The sequence below is a fragment of the Xenopus laevis genome, chromosome 9_10L (assembly GCF_017654675.1).
Source record: "Xenopus laevis strain J_2021 chromosome 9_10L, Xenopus_laevis_v10.1, whole genome shotgun sequence".
In the NCBI taxonomy this organism is placed as follows: domain Eukaryota; kingdom Metazoa; phylum Chordata; class Amphibia; order Anura; family Pipidae; genus Xenopus; species Xenopus laevis.
In genome coordinates this window covers 136,170,294-136,192,701 of record NC_054387.1, presented here as the reverse complement: position 1 = coordinate 136,192,701, position 22,408 = coordinate 136,170,294, and the positions used below count along the sequence as shown (strand labels likewise).

Genomic DNA, 22,408 nt, shown 5'->3' with positions numbered 1-22,408 from the left:
ATATTAGACTAGTGTTCCAAAAACAACTCATGACATATAGCTTTTGTTAAAAGTAATAGGTGATTATAATGAAAGGGGTCAACTATGTGATGAAAGTATCACTTTAAAGAAACAACATGCAGGGATGGCAGGTGGTAATGGGTAGACCTTTGATAAAACAGAGTTAAGGTTAAAGGGTGACTATAAATAAATGTAAAGTACTACATCGTTACTCCTCACAGATCTTGTGTAGACGACAGAACCATTAATACACTTTGAAATGAAATGTCAACTATGTATATATAATGCAGCACAAAAATGATGATGAAAAAAAATCAGCAGAACCTTCAACAATTAGAGAACTTTTGAAAACTTAGGAAAATATATATTCATCATATAGTTAAACAGCACATTCAACATGAAGTCTTGTTACCTGGAACTGCTGCAGAGAATTCCCTGGACTCCTCCCCATCACTGGATTGGTTCCAGGTCACTCGCACTTTGAATCCTGCATCTTTGAAGAGATGTCCTGGGAGCTTACACTCACTCTCAATATTAAAGGTGGAATTAGGATTGAGAGTAAATGTTTCATTGGACTCCAGTTGCTGGTAGTGTCCAACTCCACAGCTCCATCTGATCTGGATGTCTCTGGGGTAAAACTCCCTCAGGGTCAGACAGCTCAGAACCTCTCCTGACTCACTCAGGGAAAACTTCATGGAATCCTTGGGCTTTACTGGGAAATAACATGGAAATATGTGTCAGTAACAGGAACATAAAACAAGACAGTGTTATATTTCTATTCACAAGACATGGCTGAAGGTTCCTACTGATTACTATTTTAGGTGATGTAACAGTTTTCAAAAATTCATTAGGAGAGATTTTATGTAAAAAACAAGAATGTACCAGTGCATTTTACTCTTTTAGATACAGCAGGAATGTGCCTCACAAAGTTGTGTCTCTGGTTACTTTATTGTAATTTTCTGCAAAATCCCCACTAGTCCCGTCCATCTGTTCCACTTGCTGCTGCCTCCTTTCCCAGGCTGTGCAGGGGAGCCAGCGACATTCAGCTCACTGCACTGTAGGACAGGAACCAATCAGCAGCTAGCAGGACCTGATAGGGAACTGAAGCCTGTCTGTGCTTGTGTGACTGCAGGGCTGTGGTTGGCTGTCCCCCTCCTACTGTACTTCTGGCGGGGACCATTAGGACACAACCACCCCTCATTTTAAACACAGCAGCTCTGGTTGGCACAGGAGTTGTTTCAATATATAATATTTGTTGAGGAAACAATAAGAATTTATCAGTATTTGATAACACTGATCACTGCCAAACTTAGTTGGTATATAACATGAATACTGCTTTTGGGCCTTACACGGTTAAAAGGTGGAATACAACCAATACCAACCAATCCTCACCACATACAAAGTTTGCTCAATTTTTTGCAAATATTGTTGAGCTGATTAGTAAAGCACTTTTCAAAGTGCATCATTGATTTCCCCCCAAGCCTTTTCAACAGGTTATAACCAATGGTAAATGTGTTGCAAGTTTGGGGGAGGGGGGATTAAATGGACGCCTATGGTTGAATTTCAGTAAGGAAAAATGTTGTCAACAATAGTAAAGATCCAAAATAAATAAATGTAAAAAAAAGTGAAAATGTTTTATTCTCAAGTGAGAGGGAAAAAAAATCAAGAAATGTTAATTTGATAATTTTTTTATCTGCAGTTATACAAAGCCATGTGAGATAACAGTTTAGGGATATCAACACCAGGAGGAATAATTAGGCTAAAAAAATAATTGTATACAGTATAAGCTTTGTTATGAAAATGGGAATCATTCAATTAAATAGTTTGCAAAAAATAAATAAACCTTTTGGTATGAGACATGTTAACTTTCAATTTAGTTTCACTATTGTCTGAAATTTTGATGGTTCTTTCGCTATTGTTTATTATTGCTTAAAAAAATCTATTTCTAAAGGATTTTGTCGTTTTCGGGTGACTGATCAGTTTGTTTAATTAACAACATAATCCACTTTAATCAACTTGATATTTTAAATTTTTTTGTACCAATTTCTGTATGTGTACATAACTTGCACGAGTAATATGTAGAATTTCTTTAATAATTTTCCTGCAAGATTGCAACTTTTGCCTTTTACGTTTCTGCTGCTATTGTACCGAGGATTTAGTTTAAAACTTTGTACCTGAATAAATGGGTTTTGTTCCTCAACCAACATTTTCTAAGCAAACTGACTGATTTCCAGGACAATATTAGTTGGCTGATCATAAAACCTGTGTTTGTTCACCATTTACAATTTAATTATTTCATTGGATCATCCAGAAATTGGTTATTTGTAGATACTACTATGTATGGCCATCACATTAAATTCTGTAAAACATTATCTGAATTTCCCTCCAAAAGGAAAAAAATCCTTCAAGACTCCAAAATAGAAGTCCCTGGATCAATCTTGCATTATATATGAATTTTATAAGGTGCAAATATTTCTTGAAATTTGCTATTGTCTGTGCCAAAACAGCTGCTCAGGGGAGAGAAATCCACAAAACAAGAAGATGTGATGATTACTTACATAAGAGAAAGGAACAGAGTAGTCTTTCCTCTTTGGCTCTTCCATCACAGACAAACTTGCAGAACACAGACTTCTTGTGCTTTAATAGATCAGGGGTGAAGCTGAGGGAGGAGGTGACATTGTGTCTCCCGTCTGTCTCTGTTCTGTCTGTTCTTACAGAGAATTCCTGATCCAGCAACATATTCCCTTCTCCTTCTGCCTGGGGCTCATCCTCTGTTATCTCCATCTTCTTCCCATCATTCTCCTCCACTGTCCATATCACCTGGGGGTCCTTAGGGCAGTCAGAGGCCACACAGTACAGAGTCACCTTCTCCCCATCCAACATCTGACTCCTGTGTATGTGACTCACCTGAAATCTCTGGAAATCTAAAGAGAGGAATCATTATCTATCATTGTCTTAATGTACCCAGGTGCTTATGGAAACGGGGACATTGGATAATCTTGGGCAAATGCATTTTTGTAGTTGTTGGAGAACATCATGAATAGTTTATGACTTCAGTTTAGGAAATAAAAAAGGAAGAATAAAAGAATCATGCTGGTGCAGCCCTATGTGAGTGCATTCCTCTTGTATCAGGGAGGGCAGTAATTATCTGATCTATAAATAAGGGATATAAGTGATACTCATGGAGGGGGAAGGGTTTCTTTCGGGCAGCACCAGATTCTTGTCTCAATTAAGTTTTGTTTCAGTATGGCTTCTGTAGATTTAAGTTATTGGCTTAGATTAAGTTTTTAGTGGTGAATCAGATATGAAGTGAGTCCAACTGGATGTGACCTTTTTGCAGGCACCATCATGTAGTTCCCCTGGGGAAGTCCATGCATCTGATGTTACTGCAACTCTGGAACTGAATTAACTTAATGATCATTGCCCCATTTAGAATTTAAGAGCCATAAATCAATAGAATCAGATACTGTAAATAATTTATCTATGATCTTCTTGTCTTTTTTACAATTGCCCTACTTAAAAGTAATTCTTAAAAAACTGTGGGGTGGTCATGCCTTGAACACTGGTCCCAATCACATGACTGGAAGGTTAAAAACAAATTATCCTCACTTGGTTTTCATTAAAAAAACATTACATATTTATATCAATCATAATTTCATATTGAATAACTAATTAAAGCTAATTTTGTTGTCAGAATAAATTATATGAGAGTAGACTATAGGGCCACAAGCACATCACTTGCACACCAACACCATTAATGAAGCCAGATGGACTTCTGTGCAATTGAAATGCGTGTGCAGTTTTACTCGTTTTTGAAAATCAAACCCCCTTGTGACCACAATGGTGCAGGAATTCTGGGAAAAAATGCTGCATTGTGGCAAAATATATGGCAAATTTTGTATTCTAAAGACTGGTAAATTAGTTTTAGAAAGAACTATTTTAGGTTTCTTTCTTTAATTATTTAAGGCACTTTTAAAGGGGGATGTAAACCTGATGTACCACCTTCCAACAGTGCCCCCTAGTTTTGAATAGTAGTTACTGAAAAACTCAATTATTCATGGCAAATGCAAGAAAATTCACCAATGAGAATTCTACTGAAGAAAATATTAATTATAGATGCAAGTGAATTGACCAATGTGTGTTTTTACATGGCCTCTATTAATAACAATACTTTGAAGTATTTGCAAAACAGTAAGGGCTCTTAATAGGAGTTGTAATGAGACTGTATATTAAGGGGCAAGGGGCAGATTTAAGTGTTGAATTGAAAATTCAAATTCAAATGTTTTGAATTTTTTTATGGCCAAAACTCTCAAATTCGAAATGTGAAGTATCCAAACTCGATTTCAGTTTTAATTCTAATTCAAATTTCAAGATTTATCATACTCCGATTTGGACATGTTAGTAGCCTTCCTGACATTCGAGTTTTTTTCAGAGAAAGAACTCGGATAGAGTTTAGTCAAATTTGATTAGAATTCGAGTCAGTAAAAATCACCCAAGTTTTAGATATTCTTTTTTTTATAAATAACCCCCCAGTCAAATTTCAAGTATATTAGAATTTAATAAAGTTTAAAAACCCTCACATGAATTCGAAATTTGACCTTTATTGAATATAAATATTTTACTTCAAGCCAAAGGAATTATGGGAACATTGGTCCCATGAAATGTTGTCAAAAGCTTTATTGACAACAAAACAAGGAATATTGTTTTTCTTGAAAATATATAACACATGCTGTAATGGGTGAAAATATTTAATTCCAGGTCTATTTTCAGTAAAATCATTCTGAATTTTGGATACTATTGAAGAAACTGATGCCGATAATCTGCCATAATCTTAAAAGTATTTTCATTTCTTTATTTTTAAATGAATGATATTTGTTTTCCACTTCTTTCTGAATTACTTTTAAATTAGACTACTAGAAATTAATTCAATCCCATAAAACATCAAAGCATGAAATATTTTAGTAAAAAAGATGTTTTTCCATTTAGCGTTTTGTGAAAATATGGAGAAAAGCCATCCGAACTATCAATTTTTATTTTTATTTAGATTTTTTTTTATTGTATATTACATGTCTTCTGTAGTTATCTGTTTGTTATTGAAAAAACAGAAATCAGTAACAATTTGATGTTTTTAAAGTACAAACTTTTTTCAGGAAATGGAATCATATGATAGATTTTGATATATGGGACACATTTACTTAGGTCCAAATTTTCACTTCTTCCTAGCAAAACTTAGTTGACATACTTATGCTTACGCTCAGTTTAAATATGGTGGCAACATACAGGTCATGTACGTGTCTTTATTGGAGAGTGTTGGTGAAATTGCTGAAAGTGGCCACTTATTATTATATATGTCCAAGGAAGCAAATTAAATACAAAAGAGATCTTCTACTGTCCTAGACGTTAGCTCATCCTAAAACAAATACTGGCATGGCCTTAGTAAATTAGGAGAAGTTTTTAATATTCTTACTTGGCCTATAACCTTTTTTCTCCTTTTCCTGTGGACATAATTTTTTTGTAAATTGTGGAATAAGTTTTTTATAAAATTAAAAGGGGAAAAAAGCTGATATTTACATTTTCTCTTGTAGATGAGAAACCAGAGCCCAGCAGTGATCCCGGCCACTGTCAGCAAGATGGTGAGAAAAATGGCCGCCGCAATGTTCCCTGCAGAATATTTTGCTTTGTCTGAAAGAGAATCAGGAAGGGAGAGTGTTACGTTTAGTTGTTATATGTATGTTTTCTAGTGTATGTAAATTCTAGAATGATCATAACATACAAAGAACCTGATATCCAGAGCTCATAAGTGCAACGAATAGTGCTAAAAGTTAGTGACGAGCGAATTTGTTCCGTTTTGCGAAACTGCAAAAATATTCATGAAACGGCAAAAAAATTTTAATAGTCAATAGGCATCAACATTTTTATGCACAAGCATTTTTTTGATTGGGAAGTGCATAATTTACCGTGAATACATGCCTTGTGAAAAACTTCACTCACCACTACTAAGTGTTATTGTTGTTATATAGGCCTAGAGTGGAAATACGGAAGGCTGATGGGAACTTTCCTTTCCTGCGGCCCACTGGGAGATTCTCATACTCTGGTCCTGCTTGACCCTACTAACATCTTATATCATCATGGAACAGACTGTGTCACCCCCTGCACAAGCAAATGCATTGTACTACTCTTCTGGGCTGTATCCAGTGAATATTAAATATTCTGCATGGAATTTTGGGAAATGAATCTGCTCTGTTGACAGAATAACACACAGATTTATGTTTTTTAATCTCACCCTTGTTTGGATCTTTATAAGTCTGCATCAGTTGTTTTTTTTATGGTTTATTCCCAAAATCAGAGGCCTGAGGGATAGAATAGGAACTGTACTTCCCTGCAGGGTTGGCCTGAATCCAATATGGCGTCTGGTTATTGGGTATTGGGGGATAATGTATAGATTTACATTATGGGGGTTATACCCAGAATCAGGGCCCTGAGGGATAGAATAGGAACCTTATGAAAGAGTTGGTAAAATAACCAGTAATGATCTCTGGACTCTCTCTAGCCTATTTTCCTGGATCACACACAGTAACACATACACACACACACACTGAGCTAATAATCTACAGGAATTCCCACAGATCAGCAGTCACGGGATGTTTATTCTTACCAAGAGCACAAAGGACCCCACACATGATTCTCTGTTTCAGGAAAGGGAAAATGAAAGTAAGACTTTTCTCATGAAAGAGGTGCTGACCCCAGATAAAGGCAATAAGTTCCAAGTTAAATAATAAATAAATAAATAAATAAACTGCAGGGTTAGGAGAACATACAGTCGAACATACAAGAGACACGCACATATATGGAGCTGGACATGAGCAAATGATTCACAGAATGACAAAATGAATATGATTAATACATGAAATATACATATTATAATAACACTCTTATTAAAGATAACGACAAATCGGATACACACAAAAGGCAGGTTTAATTGTGGTGCCAAGAAATGTATTACTTGTAAATATGTAAAAAAAAAAAACACAAACCTTTACTTTAACCACAAATAATAAAACTTCTCAGTACATAAACTGTAACACTAAAATGTAACCTCCTTATTAACATATGAAAATGTAAGAAGAATATGTAGGACAGACTAGTCGTAAACTAAAAGAAAGAATAAGGGAACAAGATCTAAACGTTGCCAATGAAAACTGTCTAACATCAGTCCCAGACATTTTGCTGAATGTAGTGATAGAACTCTTACTTTCTTACTAATAACTGGTATTGACAAAGCCGATCAGAAAATAAGAGGAGGGAACACAACATCCGAGCTTTTAAGAAGAGAAGATGGATCTTTCTCCTGGGTACTAGACACCCACATAAAACTCTGAGTTTGATATCTCTTGTTATATATAGGAAGCCTGTTCTGTATATACATATATATGACTTATTTGTCTCTATGTACACTGTAGTTACTAATACAATTAGTTTACATTGTATTAATTGGATTTACTATGTTGAGCCTATATATACAGGATTATGTGTTTTAAAAAAGCTGAGATTGGTTTGATTTTGGAAGCCACACCCAGCTAATGGAAAACCCACCCATCCAATCTTGATTGGCTCATTTTTGTTTTATTTTCTCTAATCACTGTAATGTAAAATAAAAAACTTGTAATTTTAATTAGGGTTCTGGATTGATGGCAGCCTGTCTCTACATTATCCAGTGGAATACTCCCCTATGGTCAAGGTCTGGAGCACCCGGATTCACTGTATAACACAGTAATCTTATACTGCAGTCCAGCAAACTGACTGTTTTTATTTCCTTTATTACAGAGACAGTCCGGCTCATTACAGCTTCAAATTTATTGACAGGCGTCAATTCAAGTCAAAATTCGTTTTTTCGCCATCTGGTAATTTTGTTGGGAATTTTGCAGTGAAAAATGCCCATAGACTTCAATTTTATAGGGAGGCTCATTGGATAATCATAGCCTTTGGGCCAGATTAGGAACAGTTCCGCAGACTAAAGTCTACCTGCAAACTCAAGAATAACAATGAACTAGAACCTACTTGTAACTTGCTGCTTGGAGTTGAACCAGGGACCTGGTGTTCATGTGATGTCTGAATTACTTAATGGTTCATTCCTATGTCTTTGCTTTGTAATTACAAGTAGGAATGTAATGCCAATCTGGCCACAGGTGATCAGTGTAAGTCATTAGTCTGCCTATAAAACCCTCTTCCCCTGTCTCATTGCCCAATGTAGGTCTATTTTATTACTTCCCGGGTGCTATTCAAGCTATAAACTATTCCTGACCTTGATCTCACCTGGTCTGTCTCCTGTCCTGACCTTTGCCCATTTACTGACCATTCTTCAGATTCTGATTTTGTACTGTACTACTGTTGGTTCTGACCCAGCCTGTGACCCCGACTACCTCTTTGTTTCCTGATCTTGTACTGTATTGCCTGATTGGTACTTACCAGCTTGACCATTGACTACACTTCCAGTTCCCTGTTCCACTTTTGGTTCCCTAGTCTGCTCAGAACTTTCCCCTTGGTCCTCTCACTACTTGGCGGCTCCTCCTGAAGCCAAAATCAGAATACATTACCGTCAATGGGCGTTTTTTGTTATGGGGTTTTCAGCAAATTTTTCCACAAATTTTTCCATTTTTCCACAGTGAATTTTTGTAACAATTTCACGCAAAAATTTGCACATGCTGAATTTTGCCACAAATCCATGGCTGGAGAATAAATTTGTTCATCAATAATTACATGTAACCTGCAGGTCCCTGGTTCAGATCCAGGCCAGATGTTTCACTGCAGTTTCCTATCACCAACTGCAAAACTGGAAACTCTGAACTTATAGGGTCTCATAAAGCCCTACAGACCCAAGAGTTACTGTCCTGTAAATTTATTGCCACACTGCAATAATATGTCTCATCTTGTATAGAACTACCTTTTTTTTTCTGTTGGGTCTTTTCTTATGAAAATCATGAAATACAAAAAATATGAGCACTTTTGAGATTTAGGTATTTGCAGCAGTAGATTAAAAAAAAACCAAAATCATTGGAACTAGGCATGGATATTGGTTGGTGGCACAGTCAGTAGGAACACAAGGCTGACACAGTGATACAGTGAGGGGACAGTATATTGGGTTTGGGGGTCACTCACCCTCTTGTCTCAGCTGTAGAGTCTCAGTGATGGGATGTAGCAGAGTCTCATGTTCCACCTCACAGGAGATGTTTCCCTCTTGGCTCCCACTCATTGGGTTCATCAAGTAATAGGAACCTTTTTTGAATCCCCCATCTTTGCTTTTCTTTGGATCTTCAGCAATTTTCCCATTCAGTATCCATTTTATCTGCACTGGTTCAGGTTGGAACTGACTCGCTTCACACACCAATACGTTCTCTGGCCGTCCATTGATCTTGGCTGAATAGACTTGTACTGACGGAGGCACTGGGGAGACACGGCTCACAATTAAGTGTAGGAAATTTATCATGGTACTTGTATGGGTTACAGAACCAATCTGGACCAACTACACTGCTTCTGGCCAACACAACACTACATTATCACACTGGGAAGTTTCATTGAGCACAGTGTATTTTTATGACTTGATGTAGGAGGTGTATTTGGAGGTGTATTCGTTCAATGCACTGGTGCAAACCCATAATACTGTATATACACAGTACTCTTGTACTGTTCCACTGGGGGGGGGGGGACTTGTCTGCAGCCTCATAAACCTATAATAAAATAAAACTCATTTATATCTTCCCCTATATCAACATTTAAAACCTGTTCTTCAGGTTCCCAAATATAACATTCGTATAAAGAGGCAAAAGCAAAGATAAGAAGGTCAGATAAGTGGAAGGTTCAGTGTCACATGTATAATATGCACATAAGTAACAAAGCACTAAACTTATACAGCAAGTACATCAGTGGGATCTGTTATCTGGTTCTGATAATAGATCCTATATGTGAATTGATTTCCTTTGCATAATAGAAATAGTATTCACAGTACAAAAGAAGAATCCTAGAATAGGTTTCCCCTGTACTGAGTCAGATTCATTAGCCTGATTAAGAATCATTAAACATCATGGTGGTGCAATGGTGGAATCTGGTCTTGCTGGTTAATTCCCAGTCAAGGGACTAACTCAGAGAGCTTGTATGTTCCCCATATACATGTAAATGAATTAATCTGGGTCAGTGCCACCATTAAAAGGTGACAGTTGCTACTCAAATCAATGACTTCATGACCAAGAAAAGTCCCAAAAGATGCAAAGAAGTGACACAGAGTTTGGGTGGGTCATGGGAAGGGTTTTGGCATAATAGCTGGGGTGGGTAATGGTGTAATGGTGCACCAGGCATTTTTCATTAAAGCCCAATTTTACTTTTAGCAGGGTCTACCTCCCTACCAAGTGAGAGGGAAAAAGTGATTCATTGGTGTGAAGGAAAGTAGGTTTTACCATCAGCATAGAGAGGGGCTCTTTAGTAAAAATAAAAGTAAGGGGAACCGATGATTCATTGGTGGGTAGGAAAGGAGATCTCACCATCAGTATAGGAAGGGGTTCTTTACTGTAAGGACAGTCAGGTTATGGGATTCTCTACCAAGAGAGGGGGAATGAGTGATTCATTGGTGGGGAGGAAAGGAGATCTCACCATCAGTATAGGAAGGGGTTCTTTACTGTAAGGACAGTCAGGTTATGGGATTCTCTACCAAGAGAGGGGAATGAGTGATTCATTGGTGGGGAGGAAAGGAGATCTCACCATCAGTATAGGAAGGGGTTCTTTACTGTAAGGGCAGTCAGGTTATGGGATTCCCTACCAAGAGAGGGCAATGAGTGATTCATTGGTGGGGAGGAAAGGAGATCTCACCATCAGTATAGGAAGGGGTTCTTTACTTGATCCAAAGAGAGAGAGAGAGACCCAAACTGACCCAATGTGTCACTATATAACATTAATAAAAGTGCACTCACCTCCATACTTCACCTTGTAACCATCTTGCCTGGGGGTGAGGAGGGATTCATGTTGCACCTGACAGACAATCTCTGGGTTATTCAGGGTGTCGGAGGGGGTGAGAGTCAGGGTGCTGTTCTGTCGGAATGTTCCATCTGCATTCCGCTGAAGGGGCCCCAGAGCTGAGTTGGCCAATAGCTTCCCGTTCCTGAGCCAAGTCACAGTGATGGATTGTGGGTAGAAATCAGTTACTGAGCACTGAAGGGAAGTTCCCTGGTTCTTAAGGAGAGTTCTCTTAGCAACCACAACCTCTGGCACCGCTAGGGACAAGGACACAGATACACAATTTGCAGAGAAATGAGAAAACAGAAGAAGTATGGAAAGAAGGTTAAAAAATGAGAGGTGTCTGTGAACAGAATTTCCTGGGGGTCCTAGTCCCCCACTCAGCACTGTTCCTTTGTTACATTGTAATTCACTATCATTTCAAATCTACCAGATCATTACAATAATAAATGTAACTTAATCATTAGTATCCTATGTAGATCCCCTTTAAGGTTGATTAGAGATGTCACTTGAAGATGAGTTTGGGCTGAACAAGTATTTTCCAAATTGTCACCCACCCTCTGTTCCTGATCCAGTTTCCCACCTATGTACAATCAGTATTACCCAGCAGCCCTTGGTTTACAGAGCAGTAATTTCTGTGACACTACATCAAGCACAACCCATTAGTATCAAGGAGAACAGGGTGAACTAAAAGAAATCTCTTGTTAGCCTCCACTCAGCTGCCAAACTTCCAACTTGTAGAAGAAACTGTAACTGTGAGGGAGTGAATGTAGGAGGATGTTCCCAGTTCCTTGGTTCCTACCATGAATGTGCAGCCTGATCTCCTTATGTTGGGTGTTTGGGCTGTAAATGACTGAGCACCTGTAGGTTCCTCTATCAGAGATGGTCACGTTGGAGAGAGACAATGAGGCATTGCCTTCCAGTATAAGTATCTCATCTATGGATAACCGGGGGCTGGAAACCTTCCCTTTGTTGTCATATCTCAGAATCTCCTTGTCTCCAAAATGCCACAAGAGAGCAAGGAGCTTGGGTTTCACTGGAGGATTATCCACTCGGAATGTGCAGGGAAGTAGGACATCTCTTCCAATCAGGGAGGACTGCGAGGAGGGAACGGTTACCTCCAGGGAGGAACCTAAAGTATACATCAAACGTATATGATTAGTTGAATATGAGATCACAATGAATGAATACAGGAGCCCAAGATCTCTGGGAAGCACTGGTGCTGGTTCTACACAGGAAGGAATTAGAATGTACCAGTAGATGCCACCAACCACTGGATGTCCCTTCATTACATGACACGGTCCCTCAACTCACTGTCCCATGTAACACAAAGCTTTTTGGGATGAAGATGTAGTTGCTTTTGTGGTTCTGTGGGGGGGCTATTAACATAATGACTGAAGGTTGGACCACAACAAGTGGCTTCAAACCAAAATATCTGAACAGCTCTTTAAGTACAATGTTATTAAATATTCCAGCTACTTCCTTAAGGATGGTCCACAGTAGTGAGTGGCAGTGTAGTCTCAGGGAAATTAGGGTAATGTTTTGTTTGGGTAAGTAGGGCAATGAGTGAGCTAAATAAATAGCTTAATCCAATTCCACTATAGAAATTTTACACAGGACCAGTTTCTCCCAAAACTCATTGGTTATTTACAATTCCCTTCCTTCTAGAACACTCATCTTCAGCTACGGACTGAATTTTCTGGGTATCCAGAGCAAACAAAACACAAAGGGGCAAATTCATTAAGCGCCAAAGTGCCTAACGCTAGCGTCAATTCGCTAGCATTGGGCATTTTCGTAACTACGCAAATTCACTAACGAACGCTAGCGTAAATTCGCTAGTGTTACTTCGCACCCTTACGCCTGGCGAATTTTCGCTACGGACGTAACTACGCAAATTCACTAACGCGCGTAGTGTACTGAACACTACCTTTTACGCTAGACTTCCTTCACCACCTCAGACCAGGCGAAGCGCAATAGAGTAGATAGGGATTGCTTCAAAAAAAGTTCAAATTTTTTCTAAGTCCCAAAAAACGCTGGCGTTTTTTCTATATTATGGGTGATAGGCTGAAAAAGCTCGAAAAATTTTTTGGGGCTCCCCTCCTTCCCCCCTACATTTCCTAACTCATGGCAACTTAACTATACAGTGGGCACATGTGTAGGGCAAAAAAAATTGATGTTTTGAAGGTTTCCCAGGCATTTGTAGTGATTCTACGTATTCCTCCGTTGAAATTTGAATTTGGCGCCGTATGCAAATTAACCATCGCTAGAGTAACTTCGCTTAGCGAATCAACGCTAGTGCAACTTCGCAACCTTACGCTACCCCTGTGCGCAACTTCGGATTTTAGTGAATTTGCGGAGCGCTGGCGAAACTACGCCTGGCGAAGTGTGGCGAAGCGTGGCGAAGTTGCGCCTGGCGCAACTACGAATCTTAGTGAATTTGGCCCAAAGACGGTCATTGTGCCCCCCATATTGCATGTAGGTATGTCAGCGAGCAAGAGGGGCAGTTAAAAAATGTTGTATTGGAAGTTTTAAGTGCAAGAAAATAATTAATAAAAAGTGCAAACATGCGCAGAGAATCACCCTAAATATGTTTACATCAGTTCAGTTTTTGGGTTTTGATGCCCTTTAACCTGCCTGTACTGAGTGCTCAGTATTATCAGCAACTTGCTCCTCTGTGATCCTCTTTATGGCACCAAACTGTCCAACTTATTCCTATTTCTAAACAGCTCCTAGAGAAGTGGGGGGTCAACTTATTTTGGCTTCAGGTCTCCCCAGTTGGAACAGGTGGATGGAGGTTACGTACAAGTTACATTATATGAACCTGTTGGTTGAAATGGAAAGGTCCAATAACAACGTTCCATTGGTCATGTCTTTATGTTGTGGCTCAGAGGAATTTTGAAGCAGTGGAGTGTGCAGAGTATTTAATTAGATATAACTAACAGGCCGGCCGGTAGATGGCTGAATTTAGAGAGCAGATTATAAAAAGGGGTATATTGGGGCGTCCCCCACTCCTTGCCAGCTGCACAGGCCCCCGAAAAGAAGTTGGAATAATCTCACCAGATACATAGTTCCAGAATTTCTCAAGGGTACAGCCGGATTTGAACTCTGAGCAGCCTTAAGCCTGTTTCACGAATTTGTTTCTCTGCAGACCTTTAAGTCTTTAACTGCTTGAGAAAGCCTTAGTGTGGCGAAACGCGTTGCAGTATCAAGGTGGGATCATTCCTTGGTGTAAAAAATTGTGAAAAGTTACAAGTTGTCGGTTCTTCGTGATCCGTTAGTAAGTGAAATCAGTGAAGCAGCAGAAGGTTGTGAAAAGAAACCGGAGGTTGCGTTCCGCGGTGGAGCGCACGCACTGAAACAGATGGTGCGCCATCTTTGATCACCGTGAAAAGGACATCTGCAGAGAAATTCATGAAACAGGCTTAAGGCTGTTTAGTGTTTCCTGGCCGGCCAGTGTTTTAGTGATTATATAATAAATTGTACTTTTAATATATATTCTACTTGTTCTACGTATTTGGTTTTTATCCCCAATAGGACGTTGGGGGTTGAAGGTGTGCAGTTCTGACCAATAAAATACCCTTTCCCCATCTGTCACAAGAATTTCTTTGTATTTTTTCCAGAGGGGTATGTTGATTGGGTACAGTGGGTATTTAGAAGCAGTGATGGGCCACAGTAAGTTCTAACTCACATTTTGGGAATGTAGCGGTGAGATTTAGGGGCAACATGGCAGCAGCCTATGAGGGTTCAGCAGAGATCTGTTTCCCAAATGCAAATGGTTGTTGTAAGAGAGAGGGGCACAAAGTGTGGGAAATGTGCAAAGGTTTATTATATGGTGAGAAAACTGATTCGGTGGTATTGGTATGTGGGGTGGGGAATAAACAGAAATGATGTGATGTGGGACTGGTGTTTATAAGGGTAAGAAATTGAGGTTTTGGAGAAGATTCAGTGCCACCAAAACTCCATAAATCCGGTTCCTCTCACAGACTAAATACTCACAAATAAATCCTCCTGTTTAAGCACTGCCTTGTCCTTCAATGTACAAACACCCCATAATGACACAGGGAACCATCACAGATACCCCCTGTCTCCTCCTGTTCCTCAGCTCACACTGACCCAACAGAACCCCCTGCCCTGAGCTTTTACTTACTGACTCCATTTCACTGGAAAAGAAAAAACGCTTTACTCCCAAATCTTGACTGAAAAAGAACTTTGTTGGTGAGACATTTTGAGATTGTGTCCCTTTAAGAGACATTCCCCTTTTATTTTCTTTGAATTTGAATATGTTTTGTATCTTGTTTCTTATTGGTCATGTCTACAATTAATACTTACTTCCAGGGGGGTAAAGATAGCCCATGACTAAGTGCCCTCGGATGCACAAAACGCGTAGGGTCAATGGAGATAATGTTCTTTTTTAATGAGTCTACAAAAAATATTTTATTTCAACGTTATTTTTAGTGGGCCTTCTGGATTCTGAGTGCCTGATCCCCCTTTTGTCTGCTGGTTTATCTACTTTCCCCAATCTCAGCAGCCGCTCCCTGACATCATATCCCGTGATTATTATACAGACTCACCCCACGTCTCCTGCCCATGTCTCACATTATATTTCATCTCTGTATCCTCTGTCTGCTGCTATTTACACTGACAATGGGATTAGAAGGGAACAGGTACAACTTGAAGTGCAGAGACCCCAGTACATGAGAGAGAGGAGAGTAGTACTTACATTGCTGCTGCAGCAGGAGGAGCAGAAAGAAGTAGAGAAATCCCAGCACTTTCCCAGTGACACAATATTCCATGTTCTCGGCTCAGGCACAGACTCCTCTCATGTCTCTGTCTGTCTCTCACTCTGTCTGTCTCTCGCCGTCTGTCTGTCTGTCTCTCACTCTGTCTGTCTTTCGCTGTCTGTCTGTCTGTGTCTCACTCCCTGCAAATAATCACAAGTGAAAGTAAAAAAGTTTATCAGCTCCCAGGGCCCAGCCCCACGTCTGCTAATAAGGAACTTGTGTCACACACTCACATCTGGATCATTAAACACACACATATATTTGGGGTGAGCTCACAGAAAGAATTTGGTAGAAACTGACGGGATATTTGTCTGGTGGAGTTACAAGTGCAAGTGAAAGGCATTTCTTTATACCCCTTCAGCTTTAAGATTGTAAGCTCTTTTGGGCAGGTCCCTCTTTACATCTTGTAATGATTATCTTCTCAGTTGTTTTTTGTACCCAGTGTGTAAGGTCAGTTTTAGTGATGGGCGAATTTATTCGCCAGGCGCGAATTCACGGCGAATTTGCGCGATTCGCCACTAGCGAATTAATTGGCGAAACGCCCGAAAAAAAGTTTTTTCCAAAAAAACGGACACCGGCGTCAAAAACGGGCGCCGGCGTCAAAAACGGGCGCCGGTGTCAAAAACGAGACGCCTGCGCCGTTTCGCGAATTTTTCGCCGTTTCGTGAATTTCGTGAATTTTTGGCGAAGCGAAACGGTGCAAATTCGCCCATCACTAGTCAGTTTATATTAGTAATGTATCAATTAGAGCTTTGTCCTGTGATACTGAACTGCAGCTTCTGTCCCATATACTCACACTGAGGCTTCAGCTCACACTCACACTCATACACTCACATACACACACTCACTGAGGCTTCAGCTTACACTCATACTCACTGAGGCTTCAGCTCACACTCACACTCACTGAGGCTTCAGCTCACACTCATACACTCACACTCATACAGATACACTCATACACACACCCTCACACACTCACTGAGGCTTCAGCTCACACTCACACTCACTCACTCTCATACAGACACACACACACACTGAGGCTTCAGCTCATACTCACACTCATACTCATACACTCACTAAGGCTTCAGCTCACACTCACTCACTCACTCTTATACAGACACACACACTGAGGCTTCAGCTCACACTCACACTCATACTCATACACTCACATACACACACTCACTGAGGCTTCAGATCAGGGGGATATAAATACCAATAGAAATGATGCTGTAATAATTACCCACGCTGCACTAATAAATAAATATATATACACAGGCTATGGACTCCCAGAAGCCTTGGAGAGACACACAGAGCAGATATAATGTCAGGCAGTGGTGGGAATGGATTGTACTAATTCTGCTCTAATTCTAATTTATCATCTGTCACAGTGTGACCTCATACATGCACCGACCAATCAGCTTGTATTCTGCTCTGTCACCCTCACATCTCCAGATACACACGGAATTGTACAATATGATCTCCCATCCCGTATGTGCATTACTGTAGCCCCAGTGTGTGACTCAGACCCCTGTGTATCCTGATTGTGATCTGTAGTGTCAGGACTTCTCCCTCCCCCCATGTTTAAACACAGCAGCAAAGACTTTAACTAGGACCAATCACTTGTAAATGAACTATTAGTCTGATACTGACTGTCATATTCTGGTTTGCAATTGGTCTTCATTTTCTATGGAATTGTTATGATTTTGGTTTATGTTCCAGTTTGGAATTTCAGCAGTTATACAGTTAACCCTAACAACCAGTCAGTGGGTTAATGAGTAAGTGGAGATGAACAGGAGAGGAGCTGAATAGAAAGATAAGGAATACAAAGTAACAATGACTTCCACCCTCCTATTATAAACATATATATATATGATGCATAGTCACCCTGTTAAAGTGTCAGCTCCTCTGACTATATGAGAAATAGGGGCTGGTGGAGCTGATACAGACCCAGTATTCTGTGCTGTTCCCTGTCAGGTATCCTCTGTTTGTATCCGGCTCCAGTTGTCTGTGTCGCTCCATCTCATTTAATGATTCCAGTGTGAGTGCTGTGAATATGTAATGAGACCCAATTATATTGGTGCTTGTCATGCTCTGCACATACCAACTGGTGAAACCTGGGTCTCCAATAACAAAGTCCATGTTCCAGCCCCACCAGTCACAATGTCCCCCAATACTCCAGGCTGTAGCCAATCAGAAGCTGTATAAAGGGGTAAGTGTAGGGGGAGGGGCAGATAAAGGGCCACAGTTGTACAAAGCAGATGAGACAGAAAACAGACACAAGTCCATCAAGTTCAGTCTTTTCTGTCTGTATAAAACCTGCCCAACTGCAACTGACCCAGAGGAGGCAAAACCCCTTCTGACGCCTCTGCAATTTGTCCCTGAGGGGAAATCTCACCTTTGTACTAAGGGTTAATCAAATAAATCTTTTTTTATTCCATGTAATGATTCTGTGGGTGCAGATATGATGCAAAGGGGGAGCCTGTCCCTTTAAATGGCTTTAAATTGATTTTCAAATACATTTATTTACTATACAGTTGGGCAGCTGGCAATGAAAAGGGTAATATAATGACTTTACATAAGGAGCCACATTGTCCCATTCTATTTGCAGGTCAGTGTCCCTTTAAGCAGGACTGGGGGGGGGGTTCATAAACATTTAGAGGAAGAGAAACAGGGAGGGGTGAGTAAATACAGAGTTGGCTGAAACCCCTTCTACTGATTCCTGAAACTCACAGATTTCCCGGAAAGTGAAAGAACCAACAGCCATTGCTGCACAAACACAGAACTGTCACTGCTGGGCCAGACTCCTGACTCAAGGGGAGGAGCCATAGACCCCGATATTTGCTGCTCCCAGAGTTTAGTGCAAATAAGCGGCACATAGTGCAATGCTGAATATCTGTATGTTCCTGGGTATTATATCCTGCTGGGCTCATACACTTACTTCTTACTTCTATGTCTACTCATGTACATGAACCTAAACATCACTGTCTCTCTCTCTATATATATATATAATTATATATAATACTGAACTACAACTCCCACAATCACTAGAAAACCTTTGGCTGCCACTTCTGAACTGGGAAACACAAGTCTGGGGTAATTATTGTTATAAAGCTGCGTCTCCCAATAACAAACAGTCCTTACACCTAGACATGTCTGTATATATATATATATATATATATATATATATATATATATATATATATATATATATATATATATATATATATATATATATAGAGCCCAGTTTATTATTATTTAATTACTGACTTGTGTTGTCTGATCATTTTCTTTACTACTTGATGTTACACAGAGATCCTTATCAACAGCTGGAACTCCCGAGGAATAAATAGTCTAACCTGGGAACTGTTGTTAGAATTCATACTCTTTTTTTTGGAATTTAAACATACTGTAATTGTACATAAGGGTCAGAGAGTAAAATGATAAATATTATTAATCTATATATATATTTCCAGGATTATATGTGATACAAGAGAATCCCTTTATTGTTCTGTTTCTTTGTCTGTGAATTATTGATTTCTATCTAAGTTCTTGTGTCTATTTTATTTATATTTGTATTTTTTTTTTTTACTGTCCACCATTGATTTAAATGCGATACCATATACTCAAAGTACCCTTCCAGTTAATGATAATGTCATCAATGCAGCGTTTATATAGGACCAGGTTCAGGGCCGGACTGGGAGCAAAAAGCAGCCCACTTGTAAACACTCAATGGTCTTGTACTCATCCACTTATATATTAGGGTAAAACTGCAAAAAAGTATGTGCATAAAGAGCTGCCTTTCTCATTTAAAGTGATACTGACATTAAAAATTTTCATTTCAAAATATTAATCTACAATAAAAATTACATATAGGTCAAGTTGATCGTTTTTTGCTGATAGTTCTTCTTTTGTAATTAATTATTACTTGAAGTTCCTAAACCTGACTGTTTTGCCAATCGGACTGTCCCATCTCCCAGCCTGTCAGTTAGAGTCTCTAATGCTAACAGACTCCTGCTGCACAAATATAGCAGCCCCCTCATAGAGGAACATGGGGGCAAGAAAAGTAATACTAATTTGGCATAGTAGTACTTTTATGCCAAATTATAAATAGCATTCAAAGATAATGTTATGATGGATATTAAACAAGGTTATGTAATGTAAAATAAGTTAAAGATTCTGCAGCCTTGTGCCTTTATATGGCCACGGAACCCCTCAGTGACTTCGAATATCCTTATAATTTACAGTAGGGGGTGCATTATCCCTTATAATACATGAGTGATACTCAGAGTTCCCTGTATAACTCAGCCTGCAGCCTTGTGCCTTTATATGGTCACAGAACAACCCCTCAGTGACTTCTAATATCCTTATCATTTACAGTAGGGGGTACATTATCCCTTATAATACATGAGTGATACTCAGAGTTCCCTGTATAACTCAGCCTGCAGCCTTGTGTCTTTATATGGTCACAGAACAACCCCTCAGTGACGTCTAATATCCTTATCATTTACAGTAGGGGGTACATTATCCCTTATAATACATGAGTGATACTCAGAGTTCCCTGTATAACTCAGCCTGCAGCCTTGTGCCTTTATATGGTCACAGAACAACCCCTCAGTGACTTCTAATATCCTTATCATTTACAGTAGGGGGTACATTATCCCTTATAATACACGAGTGATACTCAAGAGTTCTTGTATAACTCAGCCTGCAGCCTTATGTCTTTATATGGTCACAGAACAACCCCTCAGTGACTTCTAATATCCTTATGATTTACAGTAGGGGGTACATTATCCCTTATAATACATGAGTGATACTCAGAGTTCCCTGTATAACTCAGCCTGCAGCCTTGTGCCTTTATATGGTCACAGAACAACCCCTCAGTGACTTCTAATATCCTTATAATTTACAGTAGGGGGTACATTATCCCTTATAATACATGAGTGATACTCAGAGTTCCCTGTATAACTCAGCCTGCAGCCTTGTGTCTTTATATGGTCACAGAACAACCCCTCAGTGAGTCCTAATATCCTTATCATTTACAGTAGGGGGTACATTATCCCTTATAATACATGAGTGATACTCAGAGTTCCCTGTATAACTCAGCCTGCAACCTTGTGCCTTTATATGGTCACAGAACAACCCCTCAGTGACGTCTAATATCCTTATCATTTACAGTAGGGGGTACATTATCCCTTATAATACATGAGTGTACTGGCCTTCATATATTTTTATGCATTTTCCCTATTATTTACATTGACATGAAACAGACTGAAAAGTAAATGCAGGAGGTTAGAGGATCTCCTCATCAGCTAAATACTTTGCATGGTCAGTAAAAACAGTCTTAGGAAATAATCGTAGCAGGGGATGCAGGTATATATGGCCCTGGCCTAGCCACACGCCAGTATAAATCTCAGAAAAGAAAGTATTGCCAATACCTGTATTTGATTTCAACGGGGTGCTCCCACTTTTATTCAAGGTGCTTCCAGACACTTAACAATGGATCAAACGTTTCGGGACCGCATGGCCCTTCCTCAGTGATGATCATCACTGAGGAAGGGCCATGCGGTCCCGAAACGTTTGATCCATTGTTAAGTGTCTGGAAGCACCTTGAATAAAAGTGGGAGCACCCCGTTGAAATCAAATACAGGTATTGGCAATACTTTCTTTTCTCAGTAAAAACAGTCTGACAGGCTTCAGTGCAGCCAGCTCCAACACTGGCTGCACTGGGGGGGTTTAGGGCCCACCAGGGCTGCCACATTAGGCCCCCAAGGGCCCCCTCTGTAATCCCCCCAAGGCCCCCCCTCCATTGCAGGGCCCCCTCTGTAATCCTCCCCCACCCCTGCTGCTCGCACATACTGTACTTACTTCGCACAATCTTCTTCATGCGATCGTGCAGGGGAGGGGAGGTGAGGAGCGTCTGTTCTGTGCAGTGGGTCTGAGCCGGCACGGCCCATCCATGCTCCTGCACATCCTCTAGATGTCGCTACCAACACCGCTTTCCAGCCGTTACTATGGCTCCCTATTCATTTCCTCGGCAGCTGAGAATATTGATATCGCTGCTGAAAGGCAGGCAGAAGGGGCGTGTCGCATGGCTCCGGAAACAGCCAGAGACGCTGCAGCACAGTTTCTTATTAGGATTAGGAGTGAGAGAGCGGGCGGCCCACTTGAATGAAATTTAAAGCGGCCCGTCGGGCAATTGCCCGAATCCACCGATTGTCAGTCCGGGCCTGACCAGGTTCACCCTTCACTTATTAGGGGGCAGATGTCAGTAAGTTGCCAGTAACCAAGGAACAAATTGGCATAACTGGGTGCAAACCTGGCCCCCATTTTTGTTCCACACATTTGTAAATATAAATAATTATGAAAATCAAAATAATTATAAGTATATCCTGAATTCAGCCTAAAATAAAAGCACATTGTATTCTAGGCATAAAGGGATCATGACTTAAATAATGTTCAACCTCCCTAATGATCAAACTATGTTGAATATTTATGTATAATGATTGGGCATTGACAGTGGCCCAAATGAAATGATCTTCCCAGGGTAAATCATTAAGTAGACGTATACGACTCTAGTTGAACGACAGGTTTGTGAAGGAAAATAACATAAAGTGAGAGATTATCAGTTG

The 22,408-nt window shown here is 39.9% G+C and overlaps 1 protein-coding gene across 2 annotated transcripts in view; it reads right to left on the bottom strand.

The window, feature by feature from the left end:
• Positions 1-21,805, bottom strand: part of LOC108703903 — a 33,061-nt gene extending 11,256 nt beyond the window's left edge. Inside the window, exons 1-7 of one of the 2 annotated variants that reach the window (XM_041575912.1) lie at positions 21,645-21,805; positions 11,804-12,133; positions 10,959-11,258; positions 9,157-9,441; positions 5,572-5,682; positions 2,559-2,924; positions 413-712 (exon numbers count right to left, since the gene is read on the bottom strand). In XM_041575912.1, coding sequence (XP_041431846.1) covers positions 413-712; positions 2,559-2,924; positions 5,572-5,682; positions 9,157-9,441; positions 10,959-11,258; positions 11,804-12,133; positions 21,645-21,663 — 1,711 coding nt within the window. In that variant the 5' untranslated portion in view covers positions 21,664-21,805. Of the gene's footprint in view, positions 1-412; positions 713-2,558; positions 2,925-5,571; positions 5,683-9,156; positions 9,442-10,958; positions 11,259-11,803; positions 12,134-15,721; positions 15,897-21,644 lie in introns of those variants that run through there. The other variant, XM_018240204.2, reaches the window with a different exon arrangement.
• Between the last annotated feature and the right edge of the window lie 603 nt (positions 21,806-22,408).